Source organism: Chelonia mydas, chromosome 15, assembly GCF_015237465.2.
Source record: "Chelonia mydas isolate rCheMyd1 chromosome 15, rCheMyd1.pri.v2, whole genome shotgun sequence".
Classification (NCBI taxonomy): Eukaryota; Metazoa; Chordata; order Testudines; family Cheloniidae; genus Chelonia; species Chelonia mydas.
In genome coordinates this window covers 26,085,071-26,103,659 of record NC_057856.1, presented here as the reverse complement: position 1 = coordinate 26,103,659, position 18,589 = coordinate 26,085,071, and the positions used below count along the sequence as shown (strand labels likewise).

The 18,589-nt window shown below is 44.1% G+C and overlaps 1 protein-coding gene across 1 annotated transcript in view; it reads left to right on the top strand.

Moving 5' to 3' along the window:
• The window catches only part of KDM2B (lysine demethylase 2B), a 166,993-nt gene that overhangs the window by 56,503 nt on the left and 91,901 nt on the right, over positions 1-18,589 (top strand). Inside the window, 2 exon segments of the mRNA XM_007058291.4 lie at positions 8,509-8,602; positions 9,611-9,764. Of these exon segments, the coding sequence (XP_007058353.2) occupies positions 8,509-8,602; positions 9,611-9,764 (248 nt within the window).

Sequence of the window (18,589 nt, the reverse complement as noted above, 5' to 3'; positions counted from 1 at the left end):
TTAATGCATTAATCTCAAACACCATATTATATAAAGCTCACAGAACTTGCAGTAGTTCAGAGCTGGCTGAAATAACCATCAATATTTCAAACAGATACTATTGTCACAAAGATAAAGATGTGTGTTGCACTTTGACAGGTACCAAAAGACCCTTATGATCAGTATTTGCCAGGGTAGACTGGGCTGGTTTGCTGCACATTGGCAATTTAGCACATTCCCTGGGGACTGCTATTTTATGCACATTTCTTTTTTTTAAAAGGAGTTATTTGGTTCTTAAAGTTCAAAGGTAACCTTGTAAATGTATGTCAAGTGTAAGCTGTGGTAGTGAGGTCTACAGGCAGCCTGAATTTATAGCACTGAGGGTATGTCTACACAGCAAAGAAAAACTTGCAGCTGCCTGAGCCTGGAAGTCTACACAGCAATGAAACAGCCCCACAGCCCAAGTTGGCTGGCATAAGCCAGCCGCAGGTTTTTCTTTGCTGTGTAGACATACCGTGAGAGGCATGAATTTCTTCAGTTCCTCTCTCTGGGCTGTTAACAGCAAAATGTTAGGGTGTACATTATTTTCTTACTAGTTCTGTTATTTTCTTTGTTGGGCCTGTGCTGTAGTAGGTGACTTCTGGGTACTCTTCTGGCTCTGTCAATTTGTTTCTTCACTTCAGCAAGTGGGTATTGTAGTTGTAAGAACGCTTGATAGAGATCTTGTAGGTGTTTGTCTCTGTCTGAGGGGTTGGAGCAAATGTGGTTGTATCGTCTACAGCCAAGCTCTACGATGGATTGTGTGGTGTGGTCTGGATGAAAGCTGGAGGCATGTAGGTAGGAATAGCGGTCAGTAGGTTTCCGGTATAGGGTGTTGTTTATGTGACCATCGCTTATTAGCACCATAGTGTCCAGGAAGTGGATCTCTTGTGTGGACTGGTCCAGGCTGAGGTTGATGGTGGGATGGAAATTGTTGAAATCATGGTGGAATTCCTCAAGGGCTTCTTTTCCGTGGGTCCAGATGATGATGTCATCAATATAGCGCAAGTAAAGTAGGGGCATTAGGGGACGAGAGCTGAGGAAGCATTGTTCTAAGTCAGCCATAAAATGTTGGCATACTGTGGGGCAATGCGGGTACCCATAGCAGTGCCACTGATTTGAAGGTATACATTGTCCCCAAATGTGAAATAGTTATGGGTGAGGACAAAGCACAAAGTTCAGCCACCAGGTTTGCCGTGACATTATCGGGGATACTGTTCCTGACGGCTTGTAGTCCATCTTTGTGTGGAATGTTGGTGTAGAGGGCTTCTACATCCATAGTGGCCAGGATGGTGTATTCAGGAAGATCACTGATTGATTGTAGTTTCCTCAGGAAGTCAGTAGTGTCTCGAAGATAGCTGGGAGTGCTGGTAGCGTAGGGCCTGAGGAGGGAGTCTACATAGCCAGACAATCCTGCTGTCAGGGTGCCAATGCCTGAGATGATGGGGCGTCCAGGATTTCCAGGTTTATGGATCTTGGGTAGCAGATAGAATATCCCAGGTCGGGGTTCCAGAGGTGTGTCTGTGCGGATTTGTTCTTGTGCTTTTTCAGAGAGTTTCTTGAGCAAATGGTGTCGTTTCTTTTGGTAACCCTCAGTGGGATCAGAGGGTAATGGCTTGTAGAAAGTGGTGTTGGAGAGCTGCCTAGCAGCGTCTTGTTCATATTCCGACCTATTCATGATGACGACAGCACCTTCTTTGGCAGCCTTTTTGATTATGATGTCAGAGTTGTTTCTGAGGCTGTGGATGGCGTTATGTTCTGCACGGCTGAGGTTATGGGGCAAGTGATGCTGCTTTTCCACAATTTCAGCCCGTGCACATCGGCGGAAGCACTCTATGTAGAAGTCCAGTCTGTTGTTTCGACCTTCAGGAGGAGTCCACCTAGAATCCTTCTTTTTGTAGTGTTGGTAGGAAGGTCCCTGTGGATTAGTATGTTGTTCAGAGGTGTGTTGGAAATATTCCTTGTGTCGGAGACGTCGAAAATAGGATTGTAGGTCACCACAGAACTGTATCATGTTCGTGGGGGTGGAGGGGCAGAAGGAGAGGCCCCGAGATAGGACAGATTCTTCTGCTGGGCTAAGAGTATAGTTGGATAGATTGACAATATTGCTGGGTGGGTTAAGGGAACCATTGCTGTGGCCTCTTGTGGCATGTAGTAGTTTAGATAGTTTAGTGTCCTTTTTCTTTTGTAGAGAAGGAAAGTGTGTGTTGTAAATGGCTTGTCTAGTTTTTGTAAAGTCCAGCCACGAGGAAGTTTGTGTGGAAGGTTGTTTTTTTATGAGAGTATCCAGTTTTGAGAGCTCATTCTTAATCTTTCCCTGTTTGCTGTACAGGATGTTGATCAGGTGGTTCCGCAGTTTCTTTGAGAGTATGTGGCGCAAGCTGTCAGCATAGTCTGTATGGTATAAAGAAAAGGCGTACTAGTGGCACCTTAGAGACTAACCAATTTATGTATGGTATGTAGATTGTAATGGATTTTTTTACCTTCAGTCCTTTTGGTACAATGTCCATCTGTTTGTATTTGGAAAGGAAGATGATGTCTGTCTGTATCTGTATGAGTTTTTTTCATGAAGTTGATCGATTTCCACTCCATACGGCTAAATGCAGTGCCTTGCATAATGACAGGTTTCAGAGTAGCAGCCGTGTTAGTCTGTATTCGCAAAAAGAAAAGGAGTACTAGTGGCACTACAAAAGGTTTTTTTCGCCTCCCTCCCCCCCCGGCCCGCTCTCCTGCTGGTAATAGCTCATCTTAAGTGATCACTCTCCTTACAGTGTGTACGATAACACCCATTTTTTCATGTTCTTTGTGTATATAAATCTCCTCACTGTATTTTCCACTGAATACATCCGATGAAGTGAGCTGCAGCTCACGAAAGCTTATGCTCAAATAAATTGGTTAGTCTCTAAGGTGCCACAAGTACTCCTTTTCTTTTTGCGAATACAGACTAACACAGCTGCTACTCTGAAACCTGTCATTAAAGTACCTTGTGTGTATACCATACTTAATGAATAATTGGCCAGGCTTGTCAGGCCACACTCTCAACTTGATGGCATTTCTCTGTCTCTTATGTGATAACTTTTGAATGCCACATTTGATCAATTCCAAAATTATAGAGAATGTTCTAGGTGTTAGTGGCTATTGATTTTGGGGAACACCGAAAGGGAGAAAATGGGGGACACGTGGGTCTCCTGCCATCTTGTTAGCACAGCCACAGCTTCCAGCACATCTGCAATTGTCTGTAATCAAACAATTTGTTGATAGCACCCGTTATCACTTTCCAGTATGACAATACCACCATCTTATCTCTGCCAATCCTCCCAAATTAGTTTAACATGTTGACAGCCTGAATGACTAATTTTCCAGACAAATCATAATGGGGGAAGGAAGGGGAGGCATGCGCACAGGCCCTGGGGTGGGGGAGATTGCAGGACCTTGGTCGGGGGAGGGAATAGGGATACACAGAACTCCTGATGAAGGGGGGAGGGGTTGAGGGACTCTGGTATGGGGAGAGAGGGGTATGTGGAACCCACACAGAGACCTTGGCTTCGGGGGTAGGGGGGGGACAGCCCCAGGCATGAAGGAGGGGTGAAGGGGAGAGTTGCAGGGAATTCCTGAAATAGAGTGGAATGGGAGGGTGGCAGACAGGGAGCTTGTGGGGTGGAATGAAGGGATGCAAGGAGACGCTAGTGTGTGCAGTGAACAACCTTCAGAAGCTATGAAGTGTGGAACCTCCTAATTATTAATGGTCTTGCTGTAAGTGGTGCTTTGTTTTAATCGGATTTAGAAGGAAGCTGGGCTGTCTTCTATAGGAAAAGCTGGTTACGGATCTAGCTGCTCTATTCCTGACTTGTGTAGTATGATAGGAAAGAGAATTAATGTCTATCGAAAATAATGTCCTGGATGGCCCACTGTCCTGATAATGGTAAATGTTACTGATCTTGCACATCCTGCCCAGCAGGAGGTGTGCATGCATCCTACCATGTGGGAGTGTCTGGTTAGGTTTCCTGGTGGGATCCCGTATTCACTGCGCAAGGTGGTGGTGGTGAGGAGATGGTATGCAAAATATCATGTCATGCAGGAGGGACACTAATAGCTAGATTTCCTGAGTGCTAAGTGTGCTGGTGAGCTGGGTTCAGTTCTCCCTTCCTGCTTCTTGGAACCACTGTGCAGCCTGAACTTTATGTCCTACTTACAAACCAATGTCTACTTTGGTCCAATTGAAGGGAAAGGTGGGCTGCAGTACATGAAGAATTCAGCTTCGCGGAACTTGAAGCTGTGCTGTGAGAGCCTTGAGGGAGCTGTGTAGCTGCTCTCTTTAGGCACAGGGATAGCCACTGCCATGTGGGGCCTTTAAGTGCGCTGGTGTTGAGGGTGGGGTGGAGTACAGGAAAGCAAAAGGGTCTGGGTGTGCTGGCCCCATGTCTCCTGGGTGACAATGGTTTCTTTTGTCTTGTGGTGTAATTTGTGGCTTTCAGTTACAGGGAGTTTAGTTTCAAAGTAGCAGCCATGTTAGTCTGTATCCGCAAAAAGAAAAGAAGTGCTTCATCGGAAGTGAGCTGCAGCTCATGAAAGCTTATGCTCAAATAAATTTGTTAGTCTCTAGGGTGCCACAAGTACTGCTTTTTTTTAGGGAGTTTAGTGTCACTCAGTGGGTCAGGCAGTTATTGAGGATTCTCCTAAAGGTGCCTATTGTTTCCTGTTGTTTTCTTCTATGTCACATTTTCAGATGCACTAAGTAAAGGCTACAGTAACAAGGGGAGATGTCAGGAGCTGTGTGTTTAGGATCCACCATGAGCTTTGGCCGCAAGAGTCAGCTCCCTTGGAAGTATCAGTGGAATTGTTAATGGACTGTGTGTGTGAGCTACCTCGTTTAGGAAAGACAGTACTGTTAACAAATAAACCAACTGCCTCTCTTATCTCCCCCTCACGACTACCTTGTGCCTCACAGAACACAGAGCACCAGCCACTGCTTGTTTTAAAAAAAAAAAATCCAACAAATAAACAGAAAGCTGTAGCCTGCTTCTGCGCTTTGGTTTGGCACTTGTAGTTGGCTCATGATTTTGTGGTATTCGGTTTCAGGCTTAGGGATTTCAACCAGCCGGGGTTTGCTCCTGGGAGGAAGGAAGAGCGAGCTATACTTTTCTCATTGGCCCGAACAAAAACAGAAGCATCTGCTGGGGTTTGGGAGTGGTTTATGGGCTGAGCTTAGTGGCAGGGGAGTCCTTGTAATGCCAGAGGGAATAGAGCCGTGTGCTGTGCTGTACTTATAACGAGAGAAAAGGAAGGAACTGAGCTCAGGGTAATGGACTTATGTGTGTGTGTTTGCTTGTGTGTCTGCCTCCTGAGTTTCTATGCATGTGCCTCTGCATCTCTCTGTTTTCAAGTGTGTTTGTAACTCAGTGTTTGTCTGTTTCTGCCTTTGTTTCTCTGCATGTGAGTGTCTCGTGTTGCTGGTGGGCTTGAAGCTGTGAATGTGGATTTGTGTGTCTGAACATAGTATCTGTGTTTGCTTTGAATCTGTCTATATGTTGTTCCTGTGTTTGCCTAAGGGGTTTTCTCCATCCATGCTGTTTCTGTATTTGTTGTTCTCTTTGCTTGTGAGTTTGTGGGTCTTTGTATGTTGTCTCAATGGGTACTACATTTCCCCAGATCTTTTCAGAAAGAAAAATATAATTGTGCATCAACTAACTGTTGAACAGTTTCAGGATACTAGAGAGAGTACAAAATAAACTCTAGCAGGGAAAGGGAGGCTTTTAAAAAAAACAATACCCTAGATTACAAGCAGCTGCATATTTTAAAAACCCAACCAGGGGTGTGTAGTGAGATAAAGTTGAGTCTGCAGGGACTGGAAATTGCAGCACTTGTGAAGAAACAAAGCTTGATTAATTGTTTGTGCTTGTATTGGGGGTGTGTGTGTGTAACTCTGACGAGATTCTCTATGTCCTACTTGAAAGTGCGTTCCTACATTCACGTTACCTGCTCCGGCCCAGAATGCTTAAGGCAGAGACTAGAACTGTAAGTGAAGGAAGCAGAGTAGATGTTGTTTCTAGTTTCCTTTCAACGCGGACATTTTGTTGTGGAAAAGCTTAAAAACTTGAGCTCTCTAACCAAATTAGCAGCCGTTAATGTTGAGAAGCTGCCAGCTGAGGTTAGAGTGGTGTCTGTGTAAGATTAGCTGTAGCATGGAGCTGGGCTGAGGAGACCATGTGACTGCAGTGTACATTGGAAGAGGAAGCTGTAGAGGTCAATGCAAAGGCATTGTGCCAGAGTCTGGCAACAAGGGAGATTGCTGTATGGCGGCAGATCGCTTTTCAGACTCCTAATGCTTTCATTAACTGTTTGGTGTTGGACAGAAGCATCCCTGTTAGATTAACAACAGAAATTTAAGGATGGAATAACTCGTTTGTGATTGGTTTCAGTTGTGGATGGAAAGAAAAACTGATCTTTCCAAATGCTTTGTAGGTTTTATTAACCACCGTTTGAGGATCTTTCACAGAATCAACCTTTCTTGGGAATGGAAATTATTCTGTTTAGAGGAGTTTCAAGACAACATGCTATTAAAAGAAAAAAAAAGTCGAATGTTTCCAGCTATCTCTGCATCAGTGTGTTCTCAGTTGCAAAGCTCATTGTGAGCATTTTGTGGTTTAACTGGAAATTTAATTATTTTTTTTCCCCACCTTCAGTACAAAGAGACAGCCTCAAGTTGTAGGTTGAAGGTTATTTAAAAACAAATAAAAGCCCAGGAAGTATAGAGAGGGCCATTTGCAACAATCCAAAGTATCTGACTATCGACGGGCAATCCTAGGTGGGCAGTATTGCCTTGGACAATTTGTTTTAATTTGGTATGTTTGTAATTGATTTTGTGGAGACTGAAAATAATGGAGTCTATAATAATTTGTGTTTGATTTAAAAATTTTGTTCTTCCAATGTTTGTCAAGACCTCCTTTGAATTGATACATTCCAGGTTATTTTTGTTTTATTAGCAATTATTCTACATCTGACTTTCTGCAGGCTGGTATAAAGAAAGGAAACTTCCTTTATAAGCTTCTTTTTTGTTTTTAATTTCCATCTGACATGTAGTCAGCAGCATCCTGGGAGAGGAGAATAAAAGGAGAGATTTAAAAAAAATGTATTTGGGAATGAAGGACTCATATTTTGAAACGGAGCATATTTGGAGTCTAGACAGCTTCTTGGCTAGCTGTGATTTTTTGAAGTATCTGAAATACTCCAAGGGTGGAAAAATCTCTATCCCTGCTTCAAAATGCTGCTGAAATTCCAGAGTGGGTAAGAGGAGAGCATTATTATTGTACAAGGAGAGGTTTTAATTGTGAGACGAAGGCACAGGACTTTTTTGAAGCACACAAATTGACTGTCTTCATGACAGCATTGCGTATCATTCTGTCAACTCCAGCACTGGATGGGGTTGCTAGGCAGCAGGCTCTTATGTATCCAACCTCTCTCTGATTTGCTAGCCTTCTGCAGACACATGGTAAGGTCCTTTCTAGCCTATCATCTAGAGGGACTTTTGCACGCCGTCTGCATACAGCTGAGATTCTCTACCTGAATGTGATGAGAAAAAGACACAGTTAAATGAAACCTTTTTTGATCACTTTCTGATACTGTTTCCACAACTTAAAAAAAAAAAAAAAAAAAAAAAAAAGCCATGAAAGGGCGACTGGAACAAGGAAAAGAGGTTAGTGGGTTAAGTGGTGTGTGTGTTCTCCATTTGCAAAAGGTGCCTGTTGTGAGAAGGGCGGCTGTAATTCGGCCATTAGTTACAGATGGTGGCTGGAGGCTCGAGATTCATGCAGTGAGCTGAGAGCTGTTGTATACCTTTGCAGCAGAGTTGACATTAAACTGCTCTGAAAAAATAGATCTAGAGGGCACAAAATGCAGTGATCTGGTACTTCGGAATACTGCAGACTGATACCTTCAATTATTCTGCACAGATATGTTTGGAAATGGGAATGAAAACAGTTTATTTGCCAAATGAAGCTTCCATCGCTCTGTCCCCCGCAAAAGTTGCAGTGATAGTAGTTAGGTAATTGATGTCCAATGGGATTTATATCCAGATGAGATTTTTCAAAACTTTGTTCTTTGAATCAATCAACACACAACTTTTGGTGAAGGTTATGGCTCTTAGTAATGGAGGAGATCACACCTGGAATAGAGAATGGCGTGGTGATTATTTTTGACCAACTTAAGTTTAACATTTCCCAAGCCTTTTATAACTGATAGCTTTCTCTCCAGACAACTGAATAACATACAGAATTATAGGCATATTTTTCCCAACAGAAGTCCAATTATAGTCCTGTTTTTGTCCTATTAATATGACTAAATGAGGTGTCTGTAGAGATATAACAGCTTCATTGGCTTGAGATCTCTACGTATGCAGCTACACTGCAAATTAATAAATAAGCAGTGTTGTTTTCAGACTGCTCATTGTAACTCTTGATTTTTGTATTCCCCCCACCCCAATGTGCTTTTCAGGTACTGTTTGATGAGTGTGAAAGGATGCTTCACTGATTTTCACATTGATTTTGGTGGCACTTCAGTGTGGTATCACGTTTTCCGAGGAGGGAAGGTAAGTGGACTTGACAGTATAACATCTTTATTTTTGGGGATTTCTTGTGAGGCCTGTTCTGCTCTTTTTTTGTTTGTCTGTTTGTTTTACTTTTGCTTGTAAGTGATTAAACTGTAAATCTCTTGGCTTGGCTTGGCTGATGAACATGGAGTTTTGCTAAACAGGGGAGACAGCCCTTCAGTCTGTGAAACAAGTACATTGAATACTCCAGGGCACCAAAATATCAGAAAAGTTTGACATGAAAAAGCTTATTTTATGCTTCTGGGTACTGGAAGTGTCGTGTAGCATGTAACTGGCCATATACCACAGCTGCATCCATGTGTTCAGATCACATCTCCTTAGGTTGCCAGAATCTCTGAGCCTCTTCTTAGTTTTCAGGATCCTTTAAGCATGTGCATTCATATGTACAGGCACACCCACTCATTCAAAAACAGAAGTACTTGAATGTGCAGCATAGAATCATAGACTCTCAGGGTTGGAAGGGACCTCAGGAGGTCATCTAGTCCAACCCCCTGCTCAAAGCAGGACCAATATAGCACAGATAGCTATATCCGCATTCTTCTAGGTATACTGGTTTAGATATAACTAGTCTTTTCTGAGATTTCGGTGGAGATAGGTACTATGTGTATTGAAGTAAGTGCAGCAAATAGATCATCTCTGTGCTCCAGATATTGTTCATCTACATATCTAACTGAGCTGAAAGTAATATTCTATTACAAGGTTGGGTGGTATATTAAGCACTTAGTGGACTCCAGTTTACAGAGATGATGTTTTGTAGAAGCAGTATGACAATTGTGAGTAATCTTGCTGCTTCCATTGTGTATACCAGTTACTGCTATAATCTGCTAGGGACCTCTGTGTACAGTACATGGAAAATTTATACTTTATGTTGAAAATACATTTGCTTATGTGTATTCACATCATTGGCACCCTTTAACTTTGCTGGAAATGCTAGCTCTTTATTTTCATTGCTTGTTTGTAAGAGTTAAACTTTTGTTTTATTTTTAGATCTTCTGGCTGATTCCGCCTACTCTGCAGAATCTAGAACTTTATGAAGAATGGGTTCTGTCGGGAAAGCAAAGTGATATCTTTCTGGGAGACAGGGTGGAACTATGCCAAAGAATTGAGTTGAAACAAGGCTATACGTTTTTTATTCCTTCAGGTAACTGTTAATAACTGTGACTATTGTCGGAATCATTAGAATCATTATGTTTATTAACAGTTCCTATCCGTAATATAAAAACATCTCATCTGAGCCTCCTTTTGGTTCTTCTGTTGGCCATCTCAGCAGGAAGGCTAGGGATTGAATGACTCAATCCCGTAGAGATGGTCCCAGAAGGACATGCATGAAGCACATTGGTGAGGAAGTGTGTTGTACCTGGTCTATGGATAAAAAGAGGGCTTTGGTGTACAGCACTGTCAATCCAGCATTCTCATCAGCACTGAATTTACTGTAAATATCTGTAAAAAAAAAAAAAAAAAAAAAAAAAATCACAATTAATTATTTTTGTCTGCCTGTTTGGAAAAATACATATTTCTTCTTGTTGTGAGATATAACTGTGCTCTTAAATATCTCCTGCATCCAGTCTATGATCTTTTCCAGGCAGGTTTCACTTGCAGTTTAATAATCCTCAACCAGCCTCTCAGTCTCTGAGCCAGAACTCAGAGATGGGGTGTGATTCCTTGAGACACATTGTAGTTGGGATTCTCTCATTCGGGAAGGGCAGGCAGTATCTGCACCACTGCCCTCCTTCATGGGTTGTGTCTGGGAAGAGTAGCTTTAATCTCTTCAGGAGTCCAGTCAATGGAGGTTGTGCTGAATCTACACATCTTCCAAGTAGCATGGCCACACTGCCTCCTTGAACACACAGCCCATCTGGGGGCTTCAGTGCCTGGCTCAGGGCCCCTTGGCACAACAGAGGTGGTGGGTGCTTTTCTGCTGATGGGGAAGCTTTAACCCTGACTTATGCCAGCGGAATTGGGTTAGCCAAAGGCTGAATCAGGCCAGTGGTGTTCCTCATATTAGAGTATGTCATGCTTTCTTCTCTTTGGCTGTAGCATGGCTGAGTTTGTTTACAATGGCATAATGAAGCTACCTGCCTGTAGCAGATCTCACAAGGTAAATAATGGCAGCTGTCCTACTTGATGGCAATGGAAGTTGCTTTGGAAACAGGATCAGGTTTAAATCATGGAGACATGAACAGTGCAGGGACTTCAATAGACAGTCAGGGGATCTTTCTTGTTAAGAGGGAGCTGTGTTTGTGTCAGCTGTGAAGGCTTTGCTGCTTTGGTAACAATTTGGCAAGGATTGTAGACTAATGTGACAGGCAAAATGACTGTGGGTGTGGGGTAATGAATCCATTAAAGGAATTAGGTCTTCCTTTGAAGTGGGTCAGAATGTGATATTACTGTTTGAATTGAATGTTTTAATGTGCCTATGCTGTTTGCATTGATCCTGTTAGTGCCTTTACGACTTATCTTCACTCCCTCCTGGACAACCTCCTACTAATAAGTCTTCTTGTGTGTTAGTTTAGTGGTACTCAGCAGATGAAATGAAGCAAATTGTGTCCTCCTACTGGGAGCTTAAATAAGGAACAATGTAATATGGTGGTTGAAGAGGGAGGAATCCAAATATATATATTTAATATAGTTATTGATTTCCTGAGAAAGGCCAATGTGCAGAAATTCTCATACCTCAACCATTTCAGGCTCCATGCTGTTTATAAAAGGCTGTCCCAAAACTCTTATGAATAATTACCCCAGAGCACCAAGCATGAACTCCACAAAGTTTTTACAGTGAGAATGTTTGTGTTGGAAAGTTTATCTGCAAATTCCTTATTTCATTTATGCTGAGGGGATGGGTTAGTTGAGGAAGAGACTATTTTTAGGTTTCTATTACATACTGAAAGGCCCTATCAAAAAAGACACAGGGATGGTCTAGTCAATTGAGCACAGCCCTGGAGACCAGAAACTTTTTGTGCACTTATCCTGGCTGTGACACTGACTGTCTCCTGTGGCTTTGGTCAGATCCCCTAACCTCTTTGCTTTCGTTTCATCTCATGTGGTTATGAGCATTACTTAGTTAATGTTTGTAATGCACTTCGTAAGAACTAAGTATGTATGTATGTATTTATAGATAGTGTTCCTGTTGTCATACCTGGTGCCTATTAAACAACCATGTGTAATTCAGAATTGGTATAGATGAAACCCACCCAGCCTGTATTTATTCATGAGACAAGTGCTCTCTGGTTACAAATACAAACTAAGAATATGTAAAATAAACAGATTCATCTTGCACGGTTTCCTAATAATTCCCAATCTTGGATAGATTGTGGATGGAGGAAATTCTACAGCTGAGGGCCCTCCCCTAAGAATGCCATGCTTCCCACTGCTGGAGTTTAGCCTTACAGTAAGTAGAGTATACAGGTGGAATGCAGCAGCTGTGATAGAGCATATGAGGAGAGTCTGTCCCAGGCCACTTATGGCTTTAGAGATGATAACAAACACCTGAATTGCACCTGGAAACAGGCCAAGAGCTAGTAGCGCACTGTGTTATGTGTTTGTATTGGCCTGCTCCACTTGAGAAGCAGGAGGACACATTTTGCACTAGATGAATCTTCCAAGTGTTCTTTGAGGGTAGTTCTAAGGCGGTGGTTCTCAAACTTTTATACTGGTGACCCCTTTCACACAGGAAGCTCTGAGTGCGACCGCCCCCCAATAAATTAAAAACACTTTTTAATATATTTAACACCATTATCAATGCTGGAGGCAAAGCGGGGTTTGGGGTGGAGGCTGACAGCTCATGACCCCCCATGTAATAACCTCATGACCCCCTGAGGGGTCCTGACCCCCAGTTTGAGAACTCCTCTTCTAAGAGCACATTATGTATCCCAGTCTGAAGATGACAAAGGCATGGAAGGCTGTAGTGAGGTGTGCATCAGAGATGTAAGGTCACAGATTCCTGGATGATAAAAGGCCCTTCTGGCCTCTGATAATCAGCAATGGATCACATAAAACCCTGAGACTGTAAATGACTTGGACAAGGATGGTGGTAACCCTTACTGGAGGGAGTAGTTAGAATCCTCATCAGTGTTTCAAGGTATTTTTCTGTGCCCAGCATTACCATCTTAATCTTTTCTGGATTGGGTTTAAACCGTGTGGCTTTCATCCAGGGCCCGAACTCAGCAAAGCACAGAAAGACTGCAGGATCATGGCTATGATAATGAGGAGGAACTGAGCTAAGTATCATCAACATGCTGGTGTCAGTGTAGCCAAGACATGTCTCAGTTTCCCTTAGCAGACTCACATACACATTTAGGATATGTCTGCAGTGCAGCTGGGAGGTGTAATTCCCAACCCAGGTAGATGTACATATGGTAGCTCTGCTCGAGTTAGCACCTAAAAAAGTAGTTTGGCTGCAGCAGCACAGAGGGTGGCATGCGCTAGTCACGTGACTACGTCCTCAAGGGTCATGTGGGATTGTACTTGGTTCGCTAGCCAAGCTGCTGCCTGTGCTGCCACAACCACAATGTTCATTTCAGCTTCTAGCTGTAGCAGAGCTAAAGCACGTACATCTGCTCCTGCTGAGAATTACATCTCCCTGCTGCTGTGTAGACCTACCCGAAATGGGAGGGGACAACAGGACTGTCTCCTGTGGGACCCTGTACATGAAAGTCCTTGAGGAGAATTAACAGTGCCTCTCACAGCCATCTAGGACCTTCCCAAAGAAATGGGTGGAGTCATTATAAAATGGTCCCAGTCCACCTCTGCCAGTTCCCACTGGTGAGTTGGTGACACTTCATGATCAACAGTATCAGCATATGTCTACACTACAAAAAAAAAAAACCCCACCCTGACTTGGGCTTGAGCTACAGGGCTAAAATAGTGTAGATGTTTCTGCTTGCACTGGAGCCTGGGCCCTGAGACCCATCCCCCTCACTGGTTTCAGAGCCTGGGCTCCAGCCCAAGCGGGAATCTCTGCACTGCTGTTTTTAGCTCCATAGTCAGAGATCCATGAGCCCAAGTCAGTTGATCCAGGCTCTGAAACTCGCTGCTGTGGGGCTTTATTTTTTTACCCAGAGCTGTAAGACCTAATAAAATTTGTAAGGAACCTGGCCTCTTTCTGTTAATCAAATGGAGATAATCAGTCCACTGTCAGTATTTAACAGATTATAATAACCAAAGAAATAGTGCAGTCTCTGAGGTCCCAGGTCTAAAGCTAGATTGATAGGGTTCCAGGACAGTAGAGAAATCTAGGTGAAGCTGGAGTTGGTTTGTCAATAGCCTTGCCCCAAAATGGAAGGTTCAAGATTGGTGTGACTGCCACCATCAAGAGATGGTTTCTTCTGTAGAGGCCTAGCCACCACTTGCTTTAGAATGGTAGGCAACTTGCCCTCATGGAAGAAGGCAGTAGTAATTTCCATTAATAATGGTCCTAGTGTCACCCCAAATTGGCTTTTAGTAGCTATAAGGGACAGTGTTCTGTCTTGCATGTGGCTAAGGGGCCAGCACACCCTGAACCTCCATCAGCTAGATTGGATGAAATTTAGCCAGGTAGAGGACATGTTTGGTGGTTCTTGCTTTGATATTGAGTCCACAAACTGATACCTATCTGATTGATCTTATCTTTAAAGTAATGGGAAATTCTTCATAACAAGAGAGAGTTCATTCTGTTTCCATTTGGAGCAATCACAAGGCTGCTCACCACACTGAACATTTTTGCTGCTCTAAACTTGACAAAGATTACATGGGGGAGGAAAAGCCTTAAGATGATGATGATGATGCCTCTCAGCCTGCATCATAACCATGAAATAGAAAAAAATTCTCTCTGTCACAATCAGATCAAGAGCTTGTCTAGCAGTATTTGTGCTCTAGATTCCTTCTCTGTTGCATGCCTGTGTACTAAGGCAACATGCAAGGGCAGTGTGTGGGCAGTGGATGTTTGGAGTCCATCACAGTGATGGTCATGGACAAAAGATTATAGCTTGCCCCTAGGACACCGATGCACTGGGCCAGGGGTTGAACAGCATTATCAGAGAGCTCTGTGAATCAAGAGACTACTTTAGCCACTTCTTCTTCTCTGGCTCTCTTATATATGGATTACTTCCCTCCAGTCCATTTGAAATACTCTCCCCCACTCAAAAAAAGTAGTAGTAATCAGACGATGTCACCCCACCTTTCAGTCTCTTCAGTGACTCCCCTTTGACCACTACCTCAAATTTAAACTTTTTGTCCTTCCCTTTAGTGCCCTGAAACCACCTCCCCTCCCCATTGGCCTTCATCCAGTGTCTTGTTTCTCACCTTGTCTCCTGCTACCATTCCTCTCCACGTACAAATCCAGCTTTGGAGCCCCATTCATCTTCTTCACCCTTTCTCCTTCTCTCCATGCTTTTTTTCCTCAGTCACCCCTTATACGTGGAATGCCATCCCCATTCTTGGTCTCCAAGCCACCACCCTTCACTACTCTCCGTACTCAACATACTTCTAAAAACTCACTATCTCGAAGTTACTCACAAAAAGTGAGTTATGTTAACATAATAAATAAAACAAAAAACTCATCCAATTTCTAGTCCACTTCCTCCTCTGGATGTCCAAGCATGTCCCATCTTTTCTGTGTCTGTCACTTAAATTGTAGGTGATTTGACCATGCCAAAGGCGTGATAATACTACACCTTCCCTTATATATTCCTGCAGTCATAGTAATGATATAGAAGCTTGGATTGTGTTGGTTCACTCTTCTTCCTAGATTATTTGCAAGGCCTTCATTTTTCTGGGGTCACATTTTCAAAAAGTGACCTCCATTTGTGTATCTCCTTGTGCCTGCGCAGACGTAGTGCATCAAATATGTATGTATTAGTGTTTGCATGCACAGAATTGCACAGGTACAGGTGGAAGCCCCTTATGAAAATCTGGCTCATGATATTTTCTCACTGGCTTCTGTCAGAGTTGTGAAAATAAAGGGGATGAAGCTACGAGAAGTGTTGGGGCTATGGCCTCTGCAGAGGTGGACTGAAAACAGCCTTTGAATTACTTAGTATCAGAGGGGTAGCCGTGTTAGTCTGGATCTGTAAAAGCGGCAAAGAGTCCTGTGTCACCTTATAGACTAACAGGTGTATTGGAGCATAAGCTTTCGTGGGTGAATACCCATTTCGTCGGATGCATTACTTGGTATTACTGGTTACCGGAATGTGGATGAAATAGCAAAAGCAAAATGTGTAGATTTTCTTTTCGCCCTTTGGATAGGGCTTTCACGGACTTCAGTGAAGGTCACCCGTGAGCACTGTAGACAGGATTTGGCTCTGAATTTGACACTCGCTGTTTTGTCTCTAATTGCAGGGAGAATCTAGTACAATTCAAGGGCTCAGCCTAAAGAGAATTTGCTTGTGCTCTTTCAGATGGTAAGCTTTCCATGTTCGTAGTTTTAATTTGAATACATAGAACAAATGAACAAGTTGCAGTTTGTGATCTGGAAATTTAGTGAGAGAGCTTTGAGAGAGAGCGAGTTCTTTAGTAGCCAAACCATCTTGGGTTCTCATTTTATCAGTTCTTATAGCAAAGGAGTGATGAGCTGGGCCATTAGTTGGATGGGAGACCACCAAGGAAAGAACAGGAAATTTTGTTGCTGACTCGCTAAACAAAACTCTCCTCCTGAATTCATAGCCCAGCATAGTATTAGGAGGTTATTGTGCTACTGGAGGTGCCATTTTTTGTGTGAGACACAAAATCCCAAAATTTGACCGTATATTCATATTGCCATTAAAGATCCCATGGAATTTTTACAATAATAAGATTGTCAGCTTTGAAGTCCTGTCAAAAATCCAAACTGGATAATATGCTTTTAACTGGATATGGCATTCTTCTTCACTTCCTTTCTTAACTTGTTTAGTGTTGCTGTATGGTGTTAAACAACAAGCGCATCTCATCCCAGAGCTGACAACATTCTGTTGGTGGGAAAAAGTGATTTCCTTTATGTATAGTTTGTAAAACGCTTTGGGATCTTTTAGAAGGAAAGACCCTATGTGACTGTAGAATAGTATTATAATCGCTGGAATTTTTGGATAGAAGTGAGACTCTTACAAAGTATGTGCAGTGTTCTGTGTTTTGTTTTCAATCAAACACAGCAGTTATGACGTTCCCTCTGATGAGGCTGTTATTGGGTGAGAAAATGGATGGAATGGGAAGATAGAATCATAGAAATGTAGAGCTGGAGGAGACCTCAAGAGGTCAGGTAGTCCATCCCCCCTGCACTGGGGATATATGCAGGGGCCTTGGGTGTGATTCACAAAGGTTCAGGGTGCATTAAGTACGACAACAGTGATATCTGATGTGGATGGGATTCTATTTATTATTAGAACATGGACCCTAGATCATGGCTCTGTTGGCTAAGCCAGGCTGTATGTGAGAACTTTAATGGATAGTGTTTATACCAAGGGCAGCAGTAATTGCACATTAAAAGTATGACTGTTAAAATGCTTTTAATTGAGTTGCTCTATGGATGCATAGCCATGCTGCAGATTTTGATTTTCCAAGACTTTGCTGATTGGGATTTTATACTCCAAAACTGAAACCAGGGGTGATTCAGATCTAGGTCTCATTATATCTGTAATGGGGTGACTACCTCCAAAGTGCCCCCTCGTGGCATGGGGTAACCCTGCAGCATCCCTGCCTCAGTTTCCCTTTGCTCAGGGCTCCTCAATTTCACAAAAGCTTTCTTGTAACCCGTATCACCCTTACTTGGGCTGGTTTAATATCACAAACAGTTCCAAAATAAAGTCCTCAAAGTCCAAACCATGTATTTTAAGGTTTATCTACACCTCTACCCCGATATAACATGGTCCTCGGGAGATAAAAAATCTCATCGCGTTATAGGTGAGACCCCGTTATATCGAACTTGCTTTGGCCCGCCCCCCCCCCCCCCCGTTCCTTGTTCCCTGACCGCGCCCTCCAGAGCCCCGTCCCTAATCACCCCCAGGACCCCACCCGGTACCCAACCCCCCTGCTCCCTGTCCCCTGACTGCCCTGACCCTTATCCACACATCTCGCCACCTGAAAGGCACTCACCAGCAGCGGCGGGAAGCGGAGCAATGTGGCCCCAGCCCGCTGCACTCTGCCACCTCCCAACCGGCGGCGGAAAGCGGAGCGCTGCGGCTGGGAGGTGGCGGAGTGGAGTGGGCTGGGGCCTCATTGCTCCGCTTCCCGCTGCTGGTGAATGCAGGGAGGTTGGGGAAAGGTCCTGCATTCACCTGCGGCGGGAAGCAGAGCACTGAGGCTGGGAGCTGGCGGAGTGGAGCGGGCTGCGGCCGGGCTGCTCCGCTTCCGCCACTGCCGGTGAGTGCGGGGGGGATCCCTTCCCCCAAGCCCCCTCCCCTGAGTGACACGGCTGGGGCTGGGGTGAGGGACGCGGAGCGGGCTGCTCCCGCCCCCACCCTCAGCCACTCTGGGACTGCGGGGCCCCCAGAAGTGCCCCCCCCCCAGCTCCTGCCTCCCAGGCCCTCGGGGGGGAGTCCCTGACCGCCCCCAAGACCCTCTGCCCCTTATCCAACCCCTCGGGCCCGGCCTGGCATCCTTAACATGCTGCTCAGGGCAGTGTGTCAGAGCTTTACCGTGTTGTATGCGAACCTGTGTTATATCGGGGTAGAGGTGTATTTGCCCTTCATCAAGCCACTCCCAGGCCTTTCTGCCTGGAGTCTTCCCTGCCTTGGTAGACCACTCCCAGCCATACCTAAGTGGAATCTTTTTCCCCCTGCTATTTCAGGGTCCTCTGCAGGAGCCATCTAACTCTCTGCAACCCTCTCATCCCCACTCTTAGGCCTTTCTGCCTAGGGTCTCTCCCCAGGCCTCCTCTTTATTTACCCCAGAGACCTAATTGGGCCACACGATCTATTGGTCACATGACCTTCATTTTCCCTATCTGAGGAGGATAGTTGTCTGTGTCACAAGTGCGGCTGACAAGGGCCAACCACTCTGTGGCAATGTGTAAACCTCAAA